At 40.2% G+C, this 17,416-nt stretch overlaps 1 protein-coding gene across 1 annotated transcript in view; it reads right to left on the reverse strand.

Moving 5' to 3' along the window:
• Positions 1-6,344: 6,344 nt before the first annotated feature.
• Positions 6,345-17,416, reverse strand: part of LOC113166468 (voltage-dependent calcium channel subunit alpha-2/delta-1) — a 51,551-nt gene continuing 40,479 nt past the window's right edge. Inside the window, exons 26-38 of the mRNA XM_026366607.1 lie at positions 16,868-16,930; positions 16,155-16,258; positions 15,553-15,642; positions 15,367-15,434; positions 15,232-15,270; positions 14,870-14,941; positions 13,536-13,688; positions 13,268-13,320; positions 12,823-12,878; positions 12,536-12,665; positions 11,577-11,689; positions 10,707-10,789; positions 6,345-8,391 (exon numbers count right to left, since the gene is read on the reverse strand). Coding sequence (XP_026222392.1) covers positions 8,281-8,391; positions 10,707-10,789; positions 11,577-11,689; positions 12,536-12,665; positions 12,823-12,878; positions 13,268-13,320; positions 13,536-13,688; positions 14,870-14,941; positions 15,232-15,270; positions 15,367-15,434; positions 15,553-15,642; positions 16,155-16,258; positions 16,868-16,930 — 1,135 coding nt within the window. The 3' untranslated portion in view covers positions 6,345-8,280. The remainder of the gene's footprint in view (positions 8,392-10,706; positions 10,790-11,576; positions 11,690-12,535; positions 12,666-12,822; positions 12,879-13,267; positions 13,321-13,535; positions 13,689-14,869; positions 14,942-15,231; positions 15,271-15,366; positions 15,435-15,552; positions 15,643-16,154; positions 16,259-16,867; positions 16,931-17,416) is intronic.

The following is a 17,416-nucleotide window of genomic DNA, read 5'->3' on the forward strand; positions in this document are numbered from 1 at the left end:
GATTTTCTTTAAACTCACACCATGTGCCCAAAACAACAAAGAGCAACAGATACATAAACATGTAGGAGGAGATAGACCCCATCTCGAGCTCCTCTCTGGTTCAATGACTAATGTTCCTGCGGCTTCCTGATAGGACCACAGAGTCATTTGCAATAATAAACAATCAGCCATGAGTCAGATACTTTCACTGGAGCGAAGCACAAGTCTCCATCGTTTTCTTTTTCTTTCCCCTTCTTTACCTTCTCTCATCGACATACACATGCAACAAGACCGCATATTCTGTCTCTTGCAGGCAAACATTCATTCTCTCACATACACATTCACAAACACGCATGCTCACATATAACAAGCAGCAGATGACTGGATAACCTTCACCAGTTTGATCTCGCAAAAGAAGAAAAAAACAAACCCTCATCACCACAATCTCATTACTGACTCCCCTAGCAAGAATCCAGTGGGTGTTTTCACTGCGTCTGAGAGCCACGGATTCTGCTAGAAGATGGAAATTAGAGAGACCCAGTAGCCCACTGCCTTGCTCATTTGAGTGCCGTCACCATACAAGACTCCTCACATCTGTGCTTGGTTATTGCCAGAAACTTCATATCTTCATGCAGCTGGTAATCGAGGCAGGAAGTACAGTGGGAGATGGAGATGATATGGGGAGTGAAGAAGTTGATACACGGAGAGTGTGGATGAGGAGCAAAGTGGGAAAAAATGTACTGACTGCAGCAGCAGGGAGCTCCAGAACAAGGCTAGTCTGTCTTAGTGCATATTTTTGGAGTGTATGAAGTATTAATAGACTTCCTGCAGATTTGTTTGTTTGGAGGTTGTTTTTTTTTTTTTTTGTGCATTGTGTGACTCATGTGTTATATACTATATTTTCCCTGTGCAAGTGTGTGTAAAAATACACTTTCATCAATATAAACACACACTCTTGCATATGTGTGGGTTTATATTTGACCTGCACTCAGGTAGTCGAACCTCACTGTGACCTATAGATCCGGCCTCTCTTCCAGTTTCCATCCATATGACCTCATGTGAATGAGAAGGTGAGAAGTACAGACCAGAGGTGGCTCAGGTATTTCACTCTAATGAGAAAAGAAAGACATTTAGTGAGTGTGTGTGTGTGTGTGTGTGTGTGTGTGTGTGTGTGTGTGTGTGTGTGTGTGTGTTTGGATTATTGGTGACACTGGTGGGCCCAGACGCTGTAAACACAGATACTGTGTCAAGAGATCCCCCTTTAAACAAACACACACTTCCTGTTATCACTGCATGCGGTTGTAGTCACTGCTCGTAATTGAGATCTGCTGACAGTTATGGGTAACACAAATAAACTGACACACAATCTGTCCGTACAAACAGTTTAAAAATAAGACTTCTCAGATGAAACGTGTAAAACCAGCCTATTTGTTTTTTTTTTTTTTTGGATGTTATTGTTTTTTGTGCATTGCAGCTCTGCTCTCTGCTTCAAATTGGCTTTCCATTTGAGTTTTCAGACTGCAGAAAGAAGCTGCAGAGTGGGCAGCAGACAGAAATACAAAAGTGGAGTATTAATACTACACGCACATTAGCAGACTGAGTCACCAGCACATCCCCACAAATAGCATTAAAGAGAATCAGAAACCACGCCATTGATTTTTCGGTAAGATAATTCACCCTCCAACAGCAAACAACTGTTTTTGACGTCGTCGCTGACACATTGAAACTTTATATTGAGCACAGAAAGCAGAAAGTTAAGTTTTACTAATGACTCATCCTTGAAGTGCTGAGTCCTTTAAAATTTTGCACAGTTGTCACGTCTGTGTGTGATTCGCTTTTTGCCAACTTTCAGTCTTTGTCAAGATATGTCTCATGTTTAGATATGTAAGTGTTGAGACACACTAACCAACGTCCAGTTCACAGTCCGTATTCAGCCTTTGTTCTTCCCTCCTCCTGTGTTTATGGGTGTTGATGTGAACATTTGAGACTGAAACTTGGAACAATTGATGGACAAAATGGCTTGTTGAGTTTGTATATCAACACAAACCATAACAGTTTAAATGACACATCCTTTAGCATGGTACACACGATGTGTGTCGCACAAACACCCCCGCATCCCACACGCACTCCATTGTGCCAGCTTCTTTGACGCTAGATGTCAGTCACAGAAAAGTGTACAGCTCAGAAAACGAACTGGAAAAGACACACAAATAGGTCATGTTTATGTGCACAATGAATATTATAAAGGCGCAAGTTCTTTGTACTATTGTCCTGCTTCAGATACAAATGTTTATTTTAACAACCTTCCTGAACACGGTGGTCTAAACAGTAGTTGTACCTACATTTCCCTGTGGGAGAGGTGGTCATGTGGTAAACAAAAAAGGAAACATTTCACTAACACAACAAAGATACTATCCAAAACCTGAAGTTTGGATAGTATCATACAACTGAGATAGAGATCCAAACAGTGCCTGAGCACAAGCTGGACAGGCAAGAGAAGATGTTAAAAATAGTGTCTGCACGCGTTTCCTCATTTCTTACACATCTGCTAACAAGTCAGCTTGTCTTGTCTGCCGCTCGCTGCTAATTTACCACCATGACTCATGTAGAACCGGGGACGCACAGAGGGGAAAGGAGAGGGTGGCTGCTGGTGGAAAGCTTGGAGGAGTAAAAGCTGCTCTGGGGCAGCAGGTATATTTCATCCCACGTGTGTCTGTGTCAGACCTCATATGTGTAATTAACGTGTTGATGGTGAACATGGTGTGGAGAGCCCACCTGAGTGATTCACCAGACGCCCAGACTCACGTGTGTAACTTAAAGCATGAACACACACACACATGAAAACATTTATACAAACACACACACTGTGCGCTCTTTAGGAGCCAGCTACTTACCACTCCGCCTCTCTCTTTCTATGTATATATATATTTATATATATATATATACATTTGATATTGAATCATTTACTAACACGCCATAAATTTGTAATATGCCATTAGAAAGAATAATATTATTCACACGCCATAAATTAGTAATATGCCATTAGAAAGAATAATATTTTAGTTGCCGGGTTTGGTTTCTTTTGAGCCAACAATTTAATTAACTTGATGAATTATTGTACAAGAATAGCCTTGTATTCATAACTTAATAATGACCGCAGACTAAATTGGGTTATTATGTAGTGGAGAATTTGTGATCGTGTTTGAAGATGCACTCACTTTCTAATAGGTTCGAAGATAAACTAACTTTTACATTTTTTAAGTCAATGATAAGAATGCCGTACAGTTTTGACATTCCTGTAAATGTAACTTGGTGAATTCATGTGCCCCACACAACACTAATGCCTCATATTGCCTGTTGATGTATGTTAGGCCCCAATCTAAATACAGAGAAAATCCACAAATCAAACCCCAATCTGTGCTGCAATGGAATGTGTCCCGTGGAGACCGTTCACCTGGACAGAGTTTTCCAGCGTTACGCCTGCCAATCAAGCTGAGCACACACGCTCAAATGAACACTCAGCATGCTTACCAACTGAGAGCAGAAGAGAAGGAAAACCCGAGGTACAGTACTGCAGTGAGAACAGACAAGTGTGTGGTCATGTTTATGGGTTTCAAAAAGCCTGTGGCATTTCCTGATAAGCCATGCCAAGCCGATGTTTGGTGTTCTTTCCAAGCCTCGGTTTGTGTAACACCACTTTCTCTATCTCACCATTTGGCGAGTGTATTTAAAGGTTTTGTTTGTCCTATGCTGTCGCCATGTTGGGTGGGGGTTTGTAAGGATAGGTGCCAAAACGTTGGAACAATTGCAGGAAAGGTATGGAAAGCCTATTTAGCATCCTTTTGTATGATTAACAGCCTCTTTCTGTGTTTTCCTTCTGCAGCAAACAAAAGCCATATGGAGTTTGATAATGATTAGTAAAAACCTAAAGATATGTGTGTTTAGCTCTGCTACAGAGCCTTAGTCACCCTGATGTCACTGCCCTGGTGGACTGATGACGGAAAAACTGCGAACTCTGACACTGCTTAACAGGAAAAGAGACTTTTTTCATTATTAGTAAGAAAATAAAAAGGTTCCAATTAAAAATGTTGCAGCTAATGTAAACCACATTATAGTTACCAGATTCAGGGAAGTTTATGCAGACTTGGGTTGACTGCCCCAGAGGGTGTCATGACCCAGGGGCTGCTTAGAGTGTTGGAGCTAAAATTAGCGCTAATGGTCGAAATCAAAGTGTCATTTTGTGACAATACGTTTCCAAAAATAGCATTCACTGGTAAATGTCTACGCAAGTTATGATCAAAGTAATGAGGTCTCCTAAAGACATTCTGATCTTGGCACATCCAGTCACGGGTCATGTTGTTGATGCAGCATCACACTCATGTGTCACTTCCTGCAATTAGTGAAACAAACCCCAAAAAAGTCATACTCAGACTAAAACATACCACCAGTGAGTCATACAGTTCAAGCTTTGAAGGCCTTGGATTGGATGAAATGTTCTTTCTTTTACAGATAAAACTAGTGTTCAGCAGAAATAGGTTTATTGGATCAACAGTTGAATGGAAAATGCTGCTGTGGAAGAAAAAAGATTAAATCTGGCTTTAAAACGGTGTATTTCATAGTAAAAAAAAAAATTACCTGTCACTCAAATAAAAATTCCATTATTGTATTAGTCATTGTGCTGTTTGACACCATAACAATGAATAACTGCATCAAGGTCTTCATTGAAAAGAACAAAGACGTCGGAATGAAGTTTACTGAACAGATGCTTTTGAAAAACATGCACAACGCTGCTCAATTATCTAAACCATTTATATGGATGCAAAGACTTTGGACATTGCCATATATGTCCATCCTACTGTAAATCTGCATGTGCACAAATGAGCTGCAAGTGTGAAACCAGGAAAACAAACAAGGGAGAGACTAGGAATGGTTTTTATTGTTTATCTTTATTTTCATTTCGAAACTAATTTAAATAACAGGATAAAGACATGGCCCTGTTTTTCCAGTGGTCTAAGCAGTATGACAAAACTGCAATCCTGTGGTTTGAATGTGGCCTGCAAACCTCTTTCCCAGTCCCATCTCATATCATATCCCTTTCTCACTTTTGAATCTCAACTATCCAACAAAGGAGCAATAAGAGGACTTGTTGCATGTGCACATCTGACTGCCACACTGTATGTCAGCAATGAAAGTGGTAATATGATTTTAAAAAAATTATGTCTATACCCAGATATAAAAAGAAAACGAACAAACTCCAATTTTAATGTTATAATGCAAAGCTTTTGTTTCATATGCTTGTTTATTTTTTTTGGGCATCTTGTTCTAAATGACAAATTGAAAGGGGCTGTAGAAGTTGTCCCTGCTTAGTGCGTCTGTAACTTCTTAAGCAGGCATGTTAAAGGGTACGACCTCCTTCTCATTTACAAGGGTATCTTGTTACAGCCTCCCTTCTTGATTATCGCTCTATAGCACACATACGAAGACCTCCCAGTCTGACACATCTCCAAGAAAAACAAATGTCTTTATACGCATCACTTGAAAAACATCAAATCTGTTTTGAAAATTTGGCCACATTCATTCTTAAATTACCATCAGATAAACACCGTCCACTAGAACTATTCCTTACCTCTGGCGTTAGCACACGGCTTTCCACTGCCGCTCCAGGTAGGGGACAACACAGCTGTCTGTTCCTATAATGTTGCCAGAGGTGTCACAAAATTTGAAACACAGGGATAAGCGATATGTCAGAAGTCTGTGGGACACAATCTGCCGCAATGTGTGTCATCATACACGCAGCAACACGGGAAACAGGAAATAACAAGTTCATGGATTTTGAGCGCTGTTAAGATATCCTCATGGCTGCTCATATGTACTGTACAGTAATGTATGTATGACCTGGATTCACTCATGTTTTTCACAGCAGATTATAATAAAATAAGAATTTAAATTCGTAAATTTAGGACAGTCCATTCTACCCACTCAAAACCTGCTCTCTTCTGTTTGGTTCGAAGGTCAAGTCTTACTCAAAATCTACATGTATATATCCGCACTGTTGAATGAATCTTAGCCACAGCTTCTCTCTACATGGAGATAAGTTTTGAAACACAGAGACAGTGCAAGAGCTCAATCAGACTGAAAAGAGACGCACTTTTTCTTCATGTGCACACACAGATGCAGATGCTCTTTCCTTTTTGAGCAGCTGTCTCTCTCTGCAGGAAGGATGACATGTTTGGTCTACTCCCAGCGGAGCGAAAGCAACTGTCCAGATGTGACAGAATGAAAAGCACCTCAGGTCAACAATACAACACTTTTATTGTGAATATATTATATTTACACAATAATCAACACCATATTATAAACACTTTTTCTTTTCTTTCGCTTTCTTTTTTTTATACAGTAAATAGTTTTAGTGTACAAATGTATACAAAATTTATTCAGGCTAGTCAAGTTCCACAAAAGAGTAATTCATGTACAGTATTAAAGCACAATCAGATATCGGAGGGACACGCACATGCCTGCACATAGACACGGGACCCCCGGGTAAAACACAAGTCAACACGCGACTTTGATAGACAGGCATAATCTGAACACTCAGCACCAGCAGGTCACCATGAAGGCAAGATGGAGAGAACTCAGCTCTAATTGTTAAATGGTATTTGTTTTAGCTTTCATCTTTTTTTTTAGGTTTTTTGATAATGAAAGGCTAAACTTAAATGATCACTGGTAGTACTATATTCTCTCCAGCAGGCCCTGATGCCGACCACGGGCATAGACAGCATTCAAACACAGAACAAGCTCATCCCATGACACTGCAGCGTTTCGACACCGAGCCTTCAGCGTCTGCTTCACAGCACTTATAGAGCAACACAAAGAGGAAACAAGCATAAAGAGGAGAACAGCAATGAGAACAAAAAAAAAAAAAAAAAGAGAGAGGAAGAAACAACAGTCATTTTGATATGCTGATCTCATTCACAAGTCATCTTGGCTCCTGAGTCTGGTGATCCAGAAAGGGAACAGAAACAGGACTAATAAACACTGGATGGTTGGAACACAAGCTCAAGTCTGGTTTCGATTTTTAATCATAGAAGAAAATGATTTTCCTCTCCCATGATCAAAATCAGTGCTTGTTTTCTGCTATTGTCTGGACCACATTACATTAGAATAAGTGCAGCAGACTGAGTTCATTTCACAACATATTACTGCAAGGGCTATTCTCTCTGCAACGCGGCAGCAAGCATTAGCACAGAGGCGTACATTGTGAGAATACAGCTCTGATGCATTGCTTCACTCAAATAACAGACTGTTTGAGCTACTATGTAGGCACTGGGAATTTGATGCATCAAATTCAGAACAACCAAAGCTGTCAGACTGAGTACAAACGTATCTCAAATTGCAGTATACTGCTAGAATTGGATTTACATGGGTACTCGCTGACCTCACTGGACTTCTTGGTGAGGTGTTTCAGCTATCTATCTATCTCCATCTAGCAAATGTAACTCTGAATACTGGTGTGCACCCACATCTGAGGAGTCTTTTAAAATAAACCAGCTGACAGGTTCTCTGCAGTACGTTTGTGTGTATCTGTGGTCCTTGGTACTGTGTGGAGCTTTGGTGTCAGAGTATCGGTGTTGTCTTTAGCTCTGTACTGAGCACATGCTGCTACAATACAACACCTAGCTAGTCATGTAACGCCTGTTGATTTGGAGTACAAAAAATGAAATAGATAAATAGATAGGTACAGTACATTTAAAAAACATTCAAACAAAAGGGATACTCTTCATAGTTGCACTGGTTGCCCAAATAAACAATCATTACAGCATAATGATTCATATGCAATAAATAGAATAAGCAACAAACAATATTGACAACTACACAAATCAACGCTGTCAGTGAACATACAGTCTTTGAATGATATTAAGTTGGCATAGTGGGACAACTCTTCAACCTCTGTTAAATTAATCAGAGAAAAAATGAGGCAGAATTAAAGGGTTTGGTTAGCTCTTACTCTTGCACCATAGGAGAATATTAAGGAATATATCATGGAAATGAGTGCAGCTGAGCACAGTTAATGTGTCTCTATTTTTAAAAATGATGAGGAGGAAATGAATGAGCACCCTTTGGCATTGGAAAATGGAAATGCTGATACTGGTCATTAGAAAAAAGAAAAAAAAACAACCAAAAAAAAAAAAAAAAAAGTCTTGTTGAAAATATTCTGCATACATCCTGTATGGCATAACTGGAGTGTCTTCTGGCCTCTTGTGAAATGAGATGATTATCAGTATGTAAGTGTGTGTGTAGGGGTCATGAGTGTTGTAAGGATGTGATGATCCACAGTAGCAGCAATTGGAGCCCGAGCATTGGCCAAAGACACTGGCTTAGGCAGGTCCCTCCCCCACAGTCAGAATCATCTTCCTGTTGGACAAATCAGTAAATCAGATGAACAATGTAGTAGCTCTACTACCATCATTTTCACTTCTGCTACTAGAAAATGAGTTATTCAAGGCATAGTTTGACTTTGTATATAAGCTTATCCACGTAATAGGAGAAGATATCAGTGTTGTGTCTCATAAACCTGGAGCCCGAAGATGGTTAACCTGGGATATCTCTGCACTGGAAACCATGAGCTACCCTGGCTCTGCCCAAAGGTCTATACCTGCTTCTCATCAATCTATGTGTACATAAGCGCCTGGCTACGTCATTGTGTGGCTTTTTTGTATTTAATGGGAGTATTCAGGATATCCGTGCATGCCGAAGACCTAAACAAAAGAGGTGGGAATCGTCTGTAGTCAAAGGGCAGGAAAGCCATATGAAGCTTCCTCTGTTTACACCAGTGGCAAAATGGACTTGCCTGAACACAGACTGTCTTCCTATGAGAAGCTGAGCCAAATGTAATGGGACAGATTGAAATGGGAAAAGGGATGCGGCCTACTTTTATTCTGTTCATCTACTTCCTCAGCCATTCCTCCCCTTCCCTTTGCCTCCCCACAATATAAACACACAGTCACATGAATTGGTGGGTTGTTATGTGCGTGATCTAAGCCTTCAGAACACAATGAAAGAGTTCACAAAGATACGGCAATTTTTTTTTTTTCCAAATATTTAGACGTCTTATAAACTGTTCAAAGTTGGGTGGTGATGCAGTGATCTCACACGTGATTTATCCACCTTGCTCTTTTGTTTTACTGAGCTCAAATTGTACTAAACATGAACTTCTATTTGAGCATTTGGTTGACACAACATTTAGGGGAGCCAAATAAAATGGTGATGGCTGAAGATACATTTAGAAATGCTGTGCTCCTGTTAGTGAATGGTGGCGGTGTGGTGCTATTACTCTATATCAAAATAATTTAACACGTTTTACTGCCAAGGGGTCAATCTGCTCTCCATCTGTTGAGATATAAAAAAAAAAAAACTAAAACAAAATCAAATAAAAGATGTAGCATTCTGTTAGGGAGATAAGCATGCAGCAAAGAAACAAATCCCAACTCCTCTTTATTAAAGTGTGTTATTTACTTACACTCGTGGGCCATTTCAAACAGTTTTAATGTGTGTGAGCAAATACAAAATCCAAAACCATATTAAATCAGTCCCTCCAGGATCTGCCTGATTCACAGCAACATTTCTGAAAAGTTGTGATGCATTTGCTTTTAGCCTTTTGTGTAAATTACAAACATGGTTGAGATTTTTTGGTATAATTTACTAATAACTGAAAGCAAATTGCTTCTGAGTGTTCAAAGTTACGTGTTTTATGGTAGAAAACTGTTTGTCAAGTGATGACTTTTCTTTGTGTTCGATCACAACGTTGCACATGTTACAAATAATATGCCCCCCACTTTCATGCAGAACATGCAGGGCCCTGCATGACCTTTAACATCCCACCTCTCTTGAGAGGTTCCTGGGAGCTTCCTGAGCCCACAAATTATGTTTAGTATCCAGAAAACAACATACGTCTTGTATTCTGGTTGTAAGAGGACATATATAACATCATGTATTTACTTGGCAGAATTAATGGAAACTGTTTGAAGTTGTGTTAACTGTTATGATCGCAACATCTCAAATAACTGTGACTGTGCTGAGATATATATATATATACGTATATCAGTGATGCATACATGTAAAGAGTGGTTACTAAACATTTAAAACATTACTAAATGTACATGTAAATAGACATTCAACCAACTGTGGGGATTTTCTAGTTACTGTGCTGCCCCATTTTCTATGCGAAGCACGTTGCGCTGACTCAGATCTCAATGAATATCACTATGGTTTGTGTCAAATAAAGCTTTTAGACACCAACCCTGCGCTCAGCAGCAGAAACGAGAAGAGAGATGAGGGGATCAGTGTAGAACCTCTGCTGATTGGGCACAAGGGCTCATCCTACCCGACAAGAGCAGCCATTGGGATGCAGAATCACAAAACAAGAATGACAGATGATAAGTGAAAAGAACATATAAAGCAAGCAAAAATAAAGTAAAATGAGCGATAAGTCCATGCAGATATCATAAAGTAAAAATGAACAGTCACTAAACAAAATGTATAAGTGAAGTATGGCTCAAAGTGGAAGAGCAGGCAGCCAACAGTGCTTTGAATCTGTGCAGGAAGCATAATTCTGATGAAAACCAGATAGAAATTGACAGAGACTAACTGCAGGACCTCACTATTAGAGCTGTGTCCAGATATGTTCTGTGCAAAAAAAAAAAAAAAAAACATGTGTGGCTGTGGCTTACGTTTTCATTGTTATCAAAACACACATCCGGCCCTTTGCGGTATCTGGGGTTCTGAGCCAGCTCGCATGGATCTGGACCTACAGCTGAAGGGTCATTCTCAGGAAAATGCAGTTTACCATCAGCCTTGCACATTTAGCATTTTAACAGCAACAGTTAGATGATGTGCTGACTCTTAATTTCCTTGCCAAAGGCTGTATGCAGTTCCAGCTCATCAGCCTTGGCTAGAGGTACTCTGACTTTTTACCAGATGTTTTCTGATCTTCTAGTGACATTAAAAAGAGATTAAAATTAATTAATTACATTCAGAAAGGCAATCCTATAATTGTATATACATATAAATATTACTTAATAGCGTCATTTGTAGTCTCCTCATCACCTCAAGACTGTATTGTAATAAAGACATTTATATTCAAATATAGATTTGTGTGTATTTAGTGGTGTCGTTATTAGCTGAAGTCTTATTAGCTCAGCTGTAACCTCATAGTGAAGTCGGACAACTTTACTGTTACGCCAGCAGGATGCTAAATTTAAGACAAATCCATTAAACAGATATTCTTAATACAAACACACACATATTGCACATACACATAAACACACCTCTGTTCTTACCCTTAATTTAACCTGATGGTAGCATGCAGCCCAGATGAATTTAAACAAGGAAATCTAATATGGGAGTAACGTGAGAGGCCGTGCATCTGGTTTACTGGTCACCCGTGAACATTCAGGTGGGACCTACTGCAAACTCCTTAGGTGTGTGTCCTTGTATTGAGAGTTTAAAGCTGCTGTCAAATGCTTGATGGATGGGGGGCTGGAAAGTTAAAAGGAAGTTTAATGTAATGTTTGATTTTCATGAGCTGAGTGAAAGGATACAGGGTTGTTCAGCCTGTCGTAACGGTCTGGGGTCACATGACAAACACGTTGCCTTGGCATCGGTGATCAGGAACACAAGGTTGGCGTTCGGCAGCTTCTCGGCACGATACATCCTGGAAAGCACACACACATGTAAGACGTATACAGTCTATACAGCTTGTATTTCTACATTAGTATAAACTGTTACTTACATTTGAAGGTTAAAGCCCCTTGTTAACTAAAAATATTCAAGCTGAGGAATCTGTTTTTCTAATATGAAGTGATTGTCACAACTATGGTAATTCAGTGTTTGCAGTCGGTTCTACTATTTGTTAAGGTTTGTAATATGTTTGTATTTTGATGTATTGGTGGAATGTATCTAAGCTGCTTTCAATTCTTACAGCATACAGAGCTCTAAGTAATTCATACCTGTTCCCTCTTCTTGGGATTGGCTTTTTATGGTAGTCATGAACGTTTCTGTGTCTGCAGTTGTTAACATTGGGGAGTAAAGCATCAGACACGTGGGACTCATAACACCCAGTAATTACAGCCATATTTAACCCCCTCAGACAGCCCAAATTGACACAAAATGAGGTTAGAGCAAAGTAAATGTGCAGTGGTCTGTGAATGTGTATATTAGTGAGTTTGAAGCACAGCCAGAGAGTGAGGGAAGAAAAACGGATAAAAGAGCTTTTGTGCCTCCCTCTGCAATTCCGGTCACTGACAGATCAAGGTAATCTGTGTCTGATCAAAACTCATCAGAAAACAGCTGCCTGAAATCAGGCTGGAAAACAAGAGGCCAGGAAACTAATACTATTCTGGACCTGTCCCCGAAGACCATTAAACGGAAAGATGTCCAGAAAATACAAGAGATGGAAAACCTTTTATCACCCATCTAGTGTATGAATGAACCACTAAAAAAAGGGAACATGCGCATATTTATACACATCATTACATGAAGAACAATGGGCAGCACGTACCTGGAACAGTTTCCACAGTCCAAGACACCTGAGTAGGATCTTTCCTCATTGTCAAAGAAGTACTGCGTCTGCTCTGTGATACAGCTCTCCTTAAACATGGCATCTGGTATGTCTTCATCTGCTGACTCCACTGAAAACAGGAGAAAGGGTTAAGACAAAAAAAAAAAAAAAACTTTTGAAAGCATTGGGAAGAATGTGGCTATACTTATAAGTGTGTTTGTTTGTTGGTTTCAATCTAAGTAAGTCTGACAGTTACAATTTACACCACCACAGCTTCTGTAGCTCACCTGCATCCAGTAGGTTGGGGAACATCAGACCCAAAAAGAGCTGCTGGAGAATTGACCTAGATACAGAGAATGCAAAAAAAGTCACGTGTAGAAGTCAATAAACCGCGTTTAACCTATTGAAACTGAGCAACCAAACACTGTTTAATAACACACACAAACATCTGCCTGTGGTTAGAGTCACTGGTAATGTAAATGGCATGGGAACTATCAATTCTTCTCTTTTAAAAGCTGCTTATATTGCAGTTGGAAAGTCATACAGGTAGTGATGCAGTATAATATTGTGTAACTGCCCTTGTCCTGCAATGAACCAGCCAGCCTCATCCCTCAACAACATGCAATCCTACTCCCATACAAACCTCCTACCCTAAAGCACAAATTTACTCCCACTCTGAAACACATACACAAACAAAACACAGAAACACAAACGCGCAACCTGTACGCTCACCAGGCAGCACTGGAGGCCCACCAACCAATACTGAGCAGGTCTGCAATGGTAGGCTGGAGAATGAAAAGAAAGGTAGGTAAAACAAGTCTTGTCAAGTAAATTCCAATTTATGACAGATAGAGATGGATGAACATCAATTCAGTTATGAATTAGGATTTGTATCAAATGTTTGTTTTGTGTCATCTTTCCTAGTATGTAGAATAAGGTGTAAACAATAGTTATCTGAAGGAGAGAGATGTCTGTCAGCTTGGATGAGTTAGTATCTAACCACATAGATGGAGCGGGGGCCTGCTGCAGCCTTGTTGTCTTTCTCTGGGTCACAGACAGACTGGTAGTCATAGGTCTTGTTGAAGGAGTACAGGGAGGTGTTAACAAGGTTGATCATCAGCACTGGATCCACCTCTCCGAAGAACTGACCTATCTAGATGGGTTATAAGATAAAACAGTCAGTGAAACAGTGTAAAATTATTAATAATAATGTGCAACGACGTGCCCTGTCAATCCGGAAATAGAAACTGTTTTGCAGCATCCTCACAAACCATCCCATCCCTCTTCCGCAGTCAGTCACGCCTCATGTCATGGGACTGTGCTGCTGCCAGGGCCCTTTTCACCCTCTGAACAGGCTGTCTGTCTAGGTGGAGAGTGGCAGTGTGCTCTTGTGTCACTCAGCTTTTGTTTAACAGCTGTTATACTTTATTCACTAGACCAAGGGTCCCGTTTGAAGGTGAAACCCATGTAAACTAGAATGAAGGTCACATATCTCAAGATGATGCTAAGAACAGGTCATGTTGTTTCACATGTAGCTGAAGACCTGGTGGATGAGTATCAGTTAGTTAGTGTATTTTTAATGGCAGTGTGAGTTTATTCTAAGCATATCAAATCAAAATGTTTGATAAACTGATGTACAAGGGTAATATCAAATGGCTTGACCCATAGAGCACTAACAGAGGAACTGTGGCAGCCAAAATTGCGCATGATCCCAACGGACACTAAATGTATCACAAGATGTGAAAACGAGACAGGAGGGTGCTTATTCAAATCCTAGAAGAACATAAACTATATTCCAGACATGGTGATGGTAAAATGGATCAAAGTCAGCAGATGTCCTGTCATGACTGACATGAAATGTTTCCAAACGACTGAATAAAACCCACTGAAAGAGCGGAGTTAATGCAGCAGAGCTGACTTCTTGCATACACAGGGGACTCACTTCACTACAGCTTCCATGACAGACTAAAACCCACTAGGACCTTCCCTTTGATCCTCCTCCAGTGGCCAGTGCTTTACTTTATCGGTGACAGGGATGTACTGCTGTCCTAAAGGAGCATTCAAACAGCTCAGAGATAACACGCTATTCTCATAACTTAGCTGAGTAATAAGGCCTTTATTTGACCTCTTTATGGGATTGATGGATCGCTGTGACAAAAGTAAGAGAGGGCAAAGGTAGAGAAAAGTAGGAACTCTGACTGCTGGAACAGTCTATGTAACTAAAATATATCAATGATTCGCTGATTACTGGTCATTTGGAGAAAGATAACAGTTAAGTTGAGCATACAGTACATGGTCACAATAATGTCAGGAACATGTTTGATGGTAGCTCACCAGGGTGATGTACTCATCCTGATTGGACATGAGAAGGAATCCGCCGTCGTCCAGAATCACGCAATCCACATGCTGCAGGATGAAAGAGATAAACAGTTTTACTGCAATAAAAATACAAGTGATACTAATGTGAACATTGAAAAACATCTGTCATAATGTAAAAGAGATACTAATAAAGCCTAAATGTATCAACACATTGTAGTCGAGGTTTTATCATTATGGTTTTCTCTGGTGAAACTCTTCATAAGGGCTGTTAGCACAGCCCTGGGTGAAACAGTGCATATGACAAGATGCTCACATCAGAGACGTCCTCTGATAAGATTCAGCCAACTGTTAAACATATCAACTGATTTTTCCTGTACCTTGTCATTCCTCAGACAGCCACAAATCTCATCCTTGCACTGAAAAATAAAAAAAGAACAAAATTCAATGACTTACTGTAGCACAGATGTGAGATCAGAGCTGATGCAATACAAATAAACTTTTACACGACTTACATTGAGTTTCAGAGTAGCGTTTATGAAAATGTTCATCCAGTGTGAGACATTTAGTTTCACTCCTACCACTGCAGACAAAAAAAAAACACAAAATGAGCTCAGGTGCAACTCTGATGAGTAACTACTGAGTCTTTTCATTGTTGTTGCATCAGAAGAAGAACTCAATCTGTCGTTCACAAGACTGACCTGCTGGTTTTAGAGTGACTTCATCAATAGTGAGGTCCACTGCTTTGCTCACTAGAATGCCTGACTCAAAAACAGGCTCCCTGCCCTCTGCTGCAATTGGAAAATGATACACAAGGGAAGAGAAACAGTAATCACGGCAATTTTACTGAAATGATGTTTAAAAGTATTTGGAGAGAACGTGAGCCGCAGTTTAAAGGAGAATAATCGCCATCCATTTTGGGGAATTCCACGCATTTTTAGCTGCTCATTATTTATATGAGTGGAGCGAAATCTGCGAAGCCTGTACATGTGTTAATCCAGTCAACTGCAGCACAGCTACATTACACTGACATTTGCCTGTCTTCATGTCTGCTAGAGAGATCAGTGGAGATAACAGGAAGTATAGAGGGCAGGAGGGAGGGCGGGGATGAGTGCTGAAAGACACAGCGGGAAAAAGGAGAAGGATAAAGAGAGTGATATCAGAGGCCTGAGAGTGTGATCTTTGCCAGTAGGGTTGGGATGACGTCCAAAGGCAGAGAGCAGGATAGGCTCAGTGCCAGACCACACTGAAGATCCCCATGCACAGAAACCATACACATACATGAGCCTTTCAGAAAACTTACTGGTGAAAGATGGAGCTGTGAAAATATAAATCTCATTGTCCAGGGTCCTCTTGTAGAAGCTGGATTCATATGTCTCAGGATTCTCAGTCCAATCTTCCCCAGCACTGGAAACATTAACACAGTCACGTAACATTATATATGGACATGGACCACTACAGGCATTAAGCACAGGGTTAAATATGTTTAATCTATGGGAGCAATTTACATTTTAATCTATAGCCAAAAGTTACTCATCGAAATAAAAGTCGCACCCAAAGTATTTATTTATGACGGACAAGATCCAATAAAAGCAATAACTGCTTGCGTTTCATGTTTTATAGCAGGAGGGATATACATTCATCTTCAGTTGGAATGTTATATTCTGACAAAGTGGAACCTCCAAATGTGGTTCAGACAAAAGTAGAAGTGAGGAAATTGAAGAAAATGAGCACTATTTGGCTGCTGGATCTGTGGATTTGACCCATGTCCTGTGCTGGCCTGGAAAGCTCTGGGAGTTCTGCTAAAAGTGTCTAATCCTCCATGTTCTGTAAAATAACCCAGTGGAGCAGGTGAGTAAAGCAGCCAAAGGGGCTCAACCTAAGAGCATTACAGTCTGTATCCATTTTCATCTCACACATTTACACCACCAGATATTTGGCTGGAGCGCGCTGCGCTGTTTAACAATGCCAGAGTTAACGCTGCAAGTGAAACCGAGAGGAGAGGAGGGAGAGTACCTTCTTGGATAGACTCTAGTGATTCCTCCATCTGTGGCTACAAACCTGGCCACAATCCCATCCCTGAGAATATGGAAAAGCAACAGCAGATCAAACATCAAAGTCAATCACGCTGACAATTATTGGAAAAACTGTTTGTGAACTGCGAGATCAAGCTGCAGACGCGACACAAATTGTTACATGTCCAGAGTCACTTGTCTCTATATGTTGTAATGTTAAACAGACACTCTGCGGTGTGTGTGTGTGTGTGTGTGAGTTCACATTATTTCAGACAAGATGGCATATCATGAAAGGAATCACGCTGATGTAATTATTTCGTTTTCCTCACAAAACAGCATGTCTTGGCAGAGCTCAGTATGGTTGGGTGTGATATGCGTTTTGTGCTTTGCTTTCATGTTTCAAAAGTTAGACATGATCAAATCAGCGCAGAGTAGAAAAGAAAAGGAGGAAAACTCTGGCTTGGTTAGCCAGTTTATTGTCCATGAAATAAGCACGAGCTACGGTATCACAGAGAGATGGTCAACATATGCAAACACGTATCTCTATATA

Source organism: Anabas testudineus, chromosome 6 (assembly GCF_900324465.2).
Source record: "Anabas testudineus chromosome 6, fAnaTes1.2, whole genome shotgun sequence".
Lineage (NCBI taxonomy): Eukaryota > Metazoa > Chordata > Actinopteri > Anabantiformes > Anabantidae > Anabas > Anabas testudineus.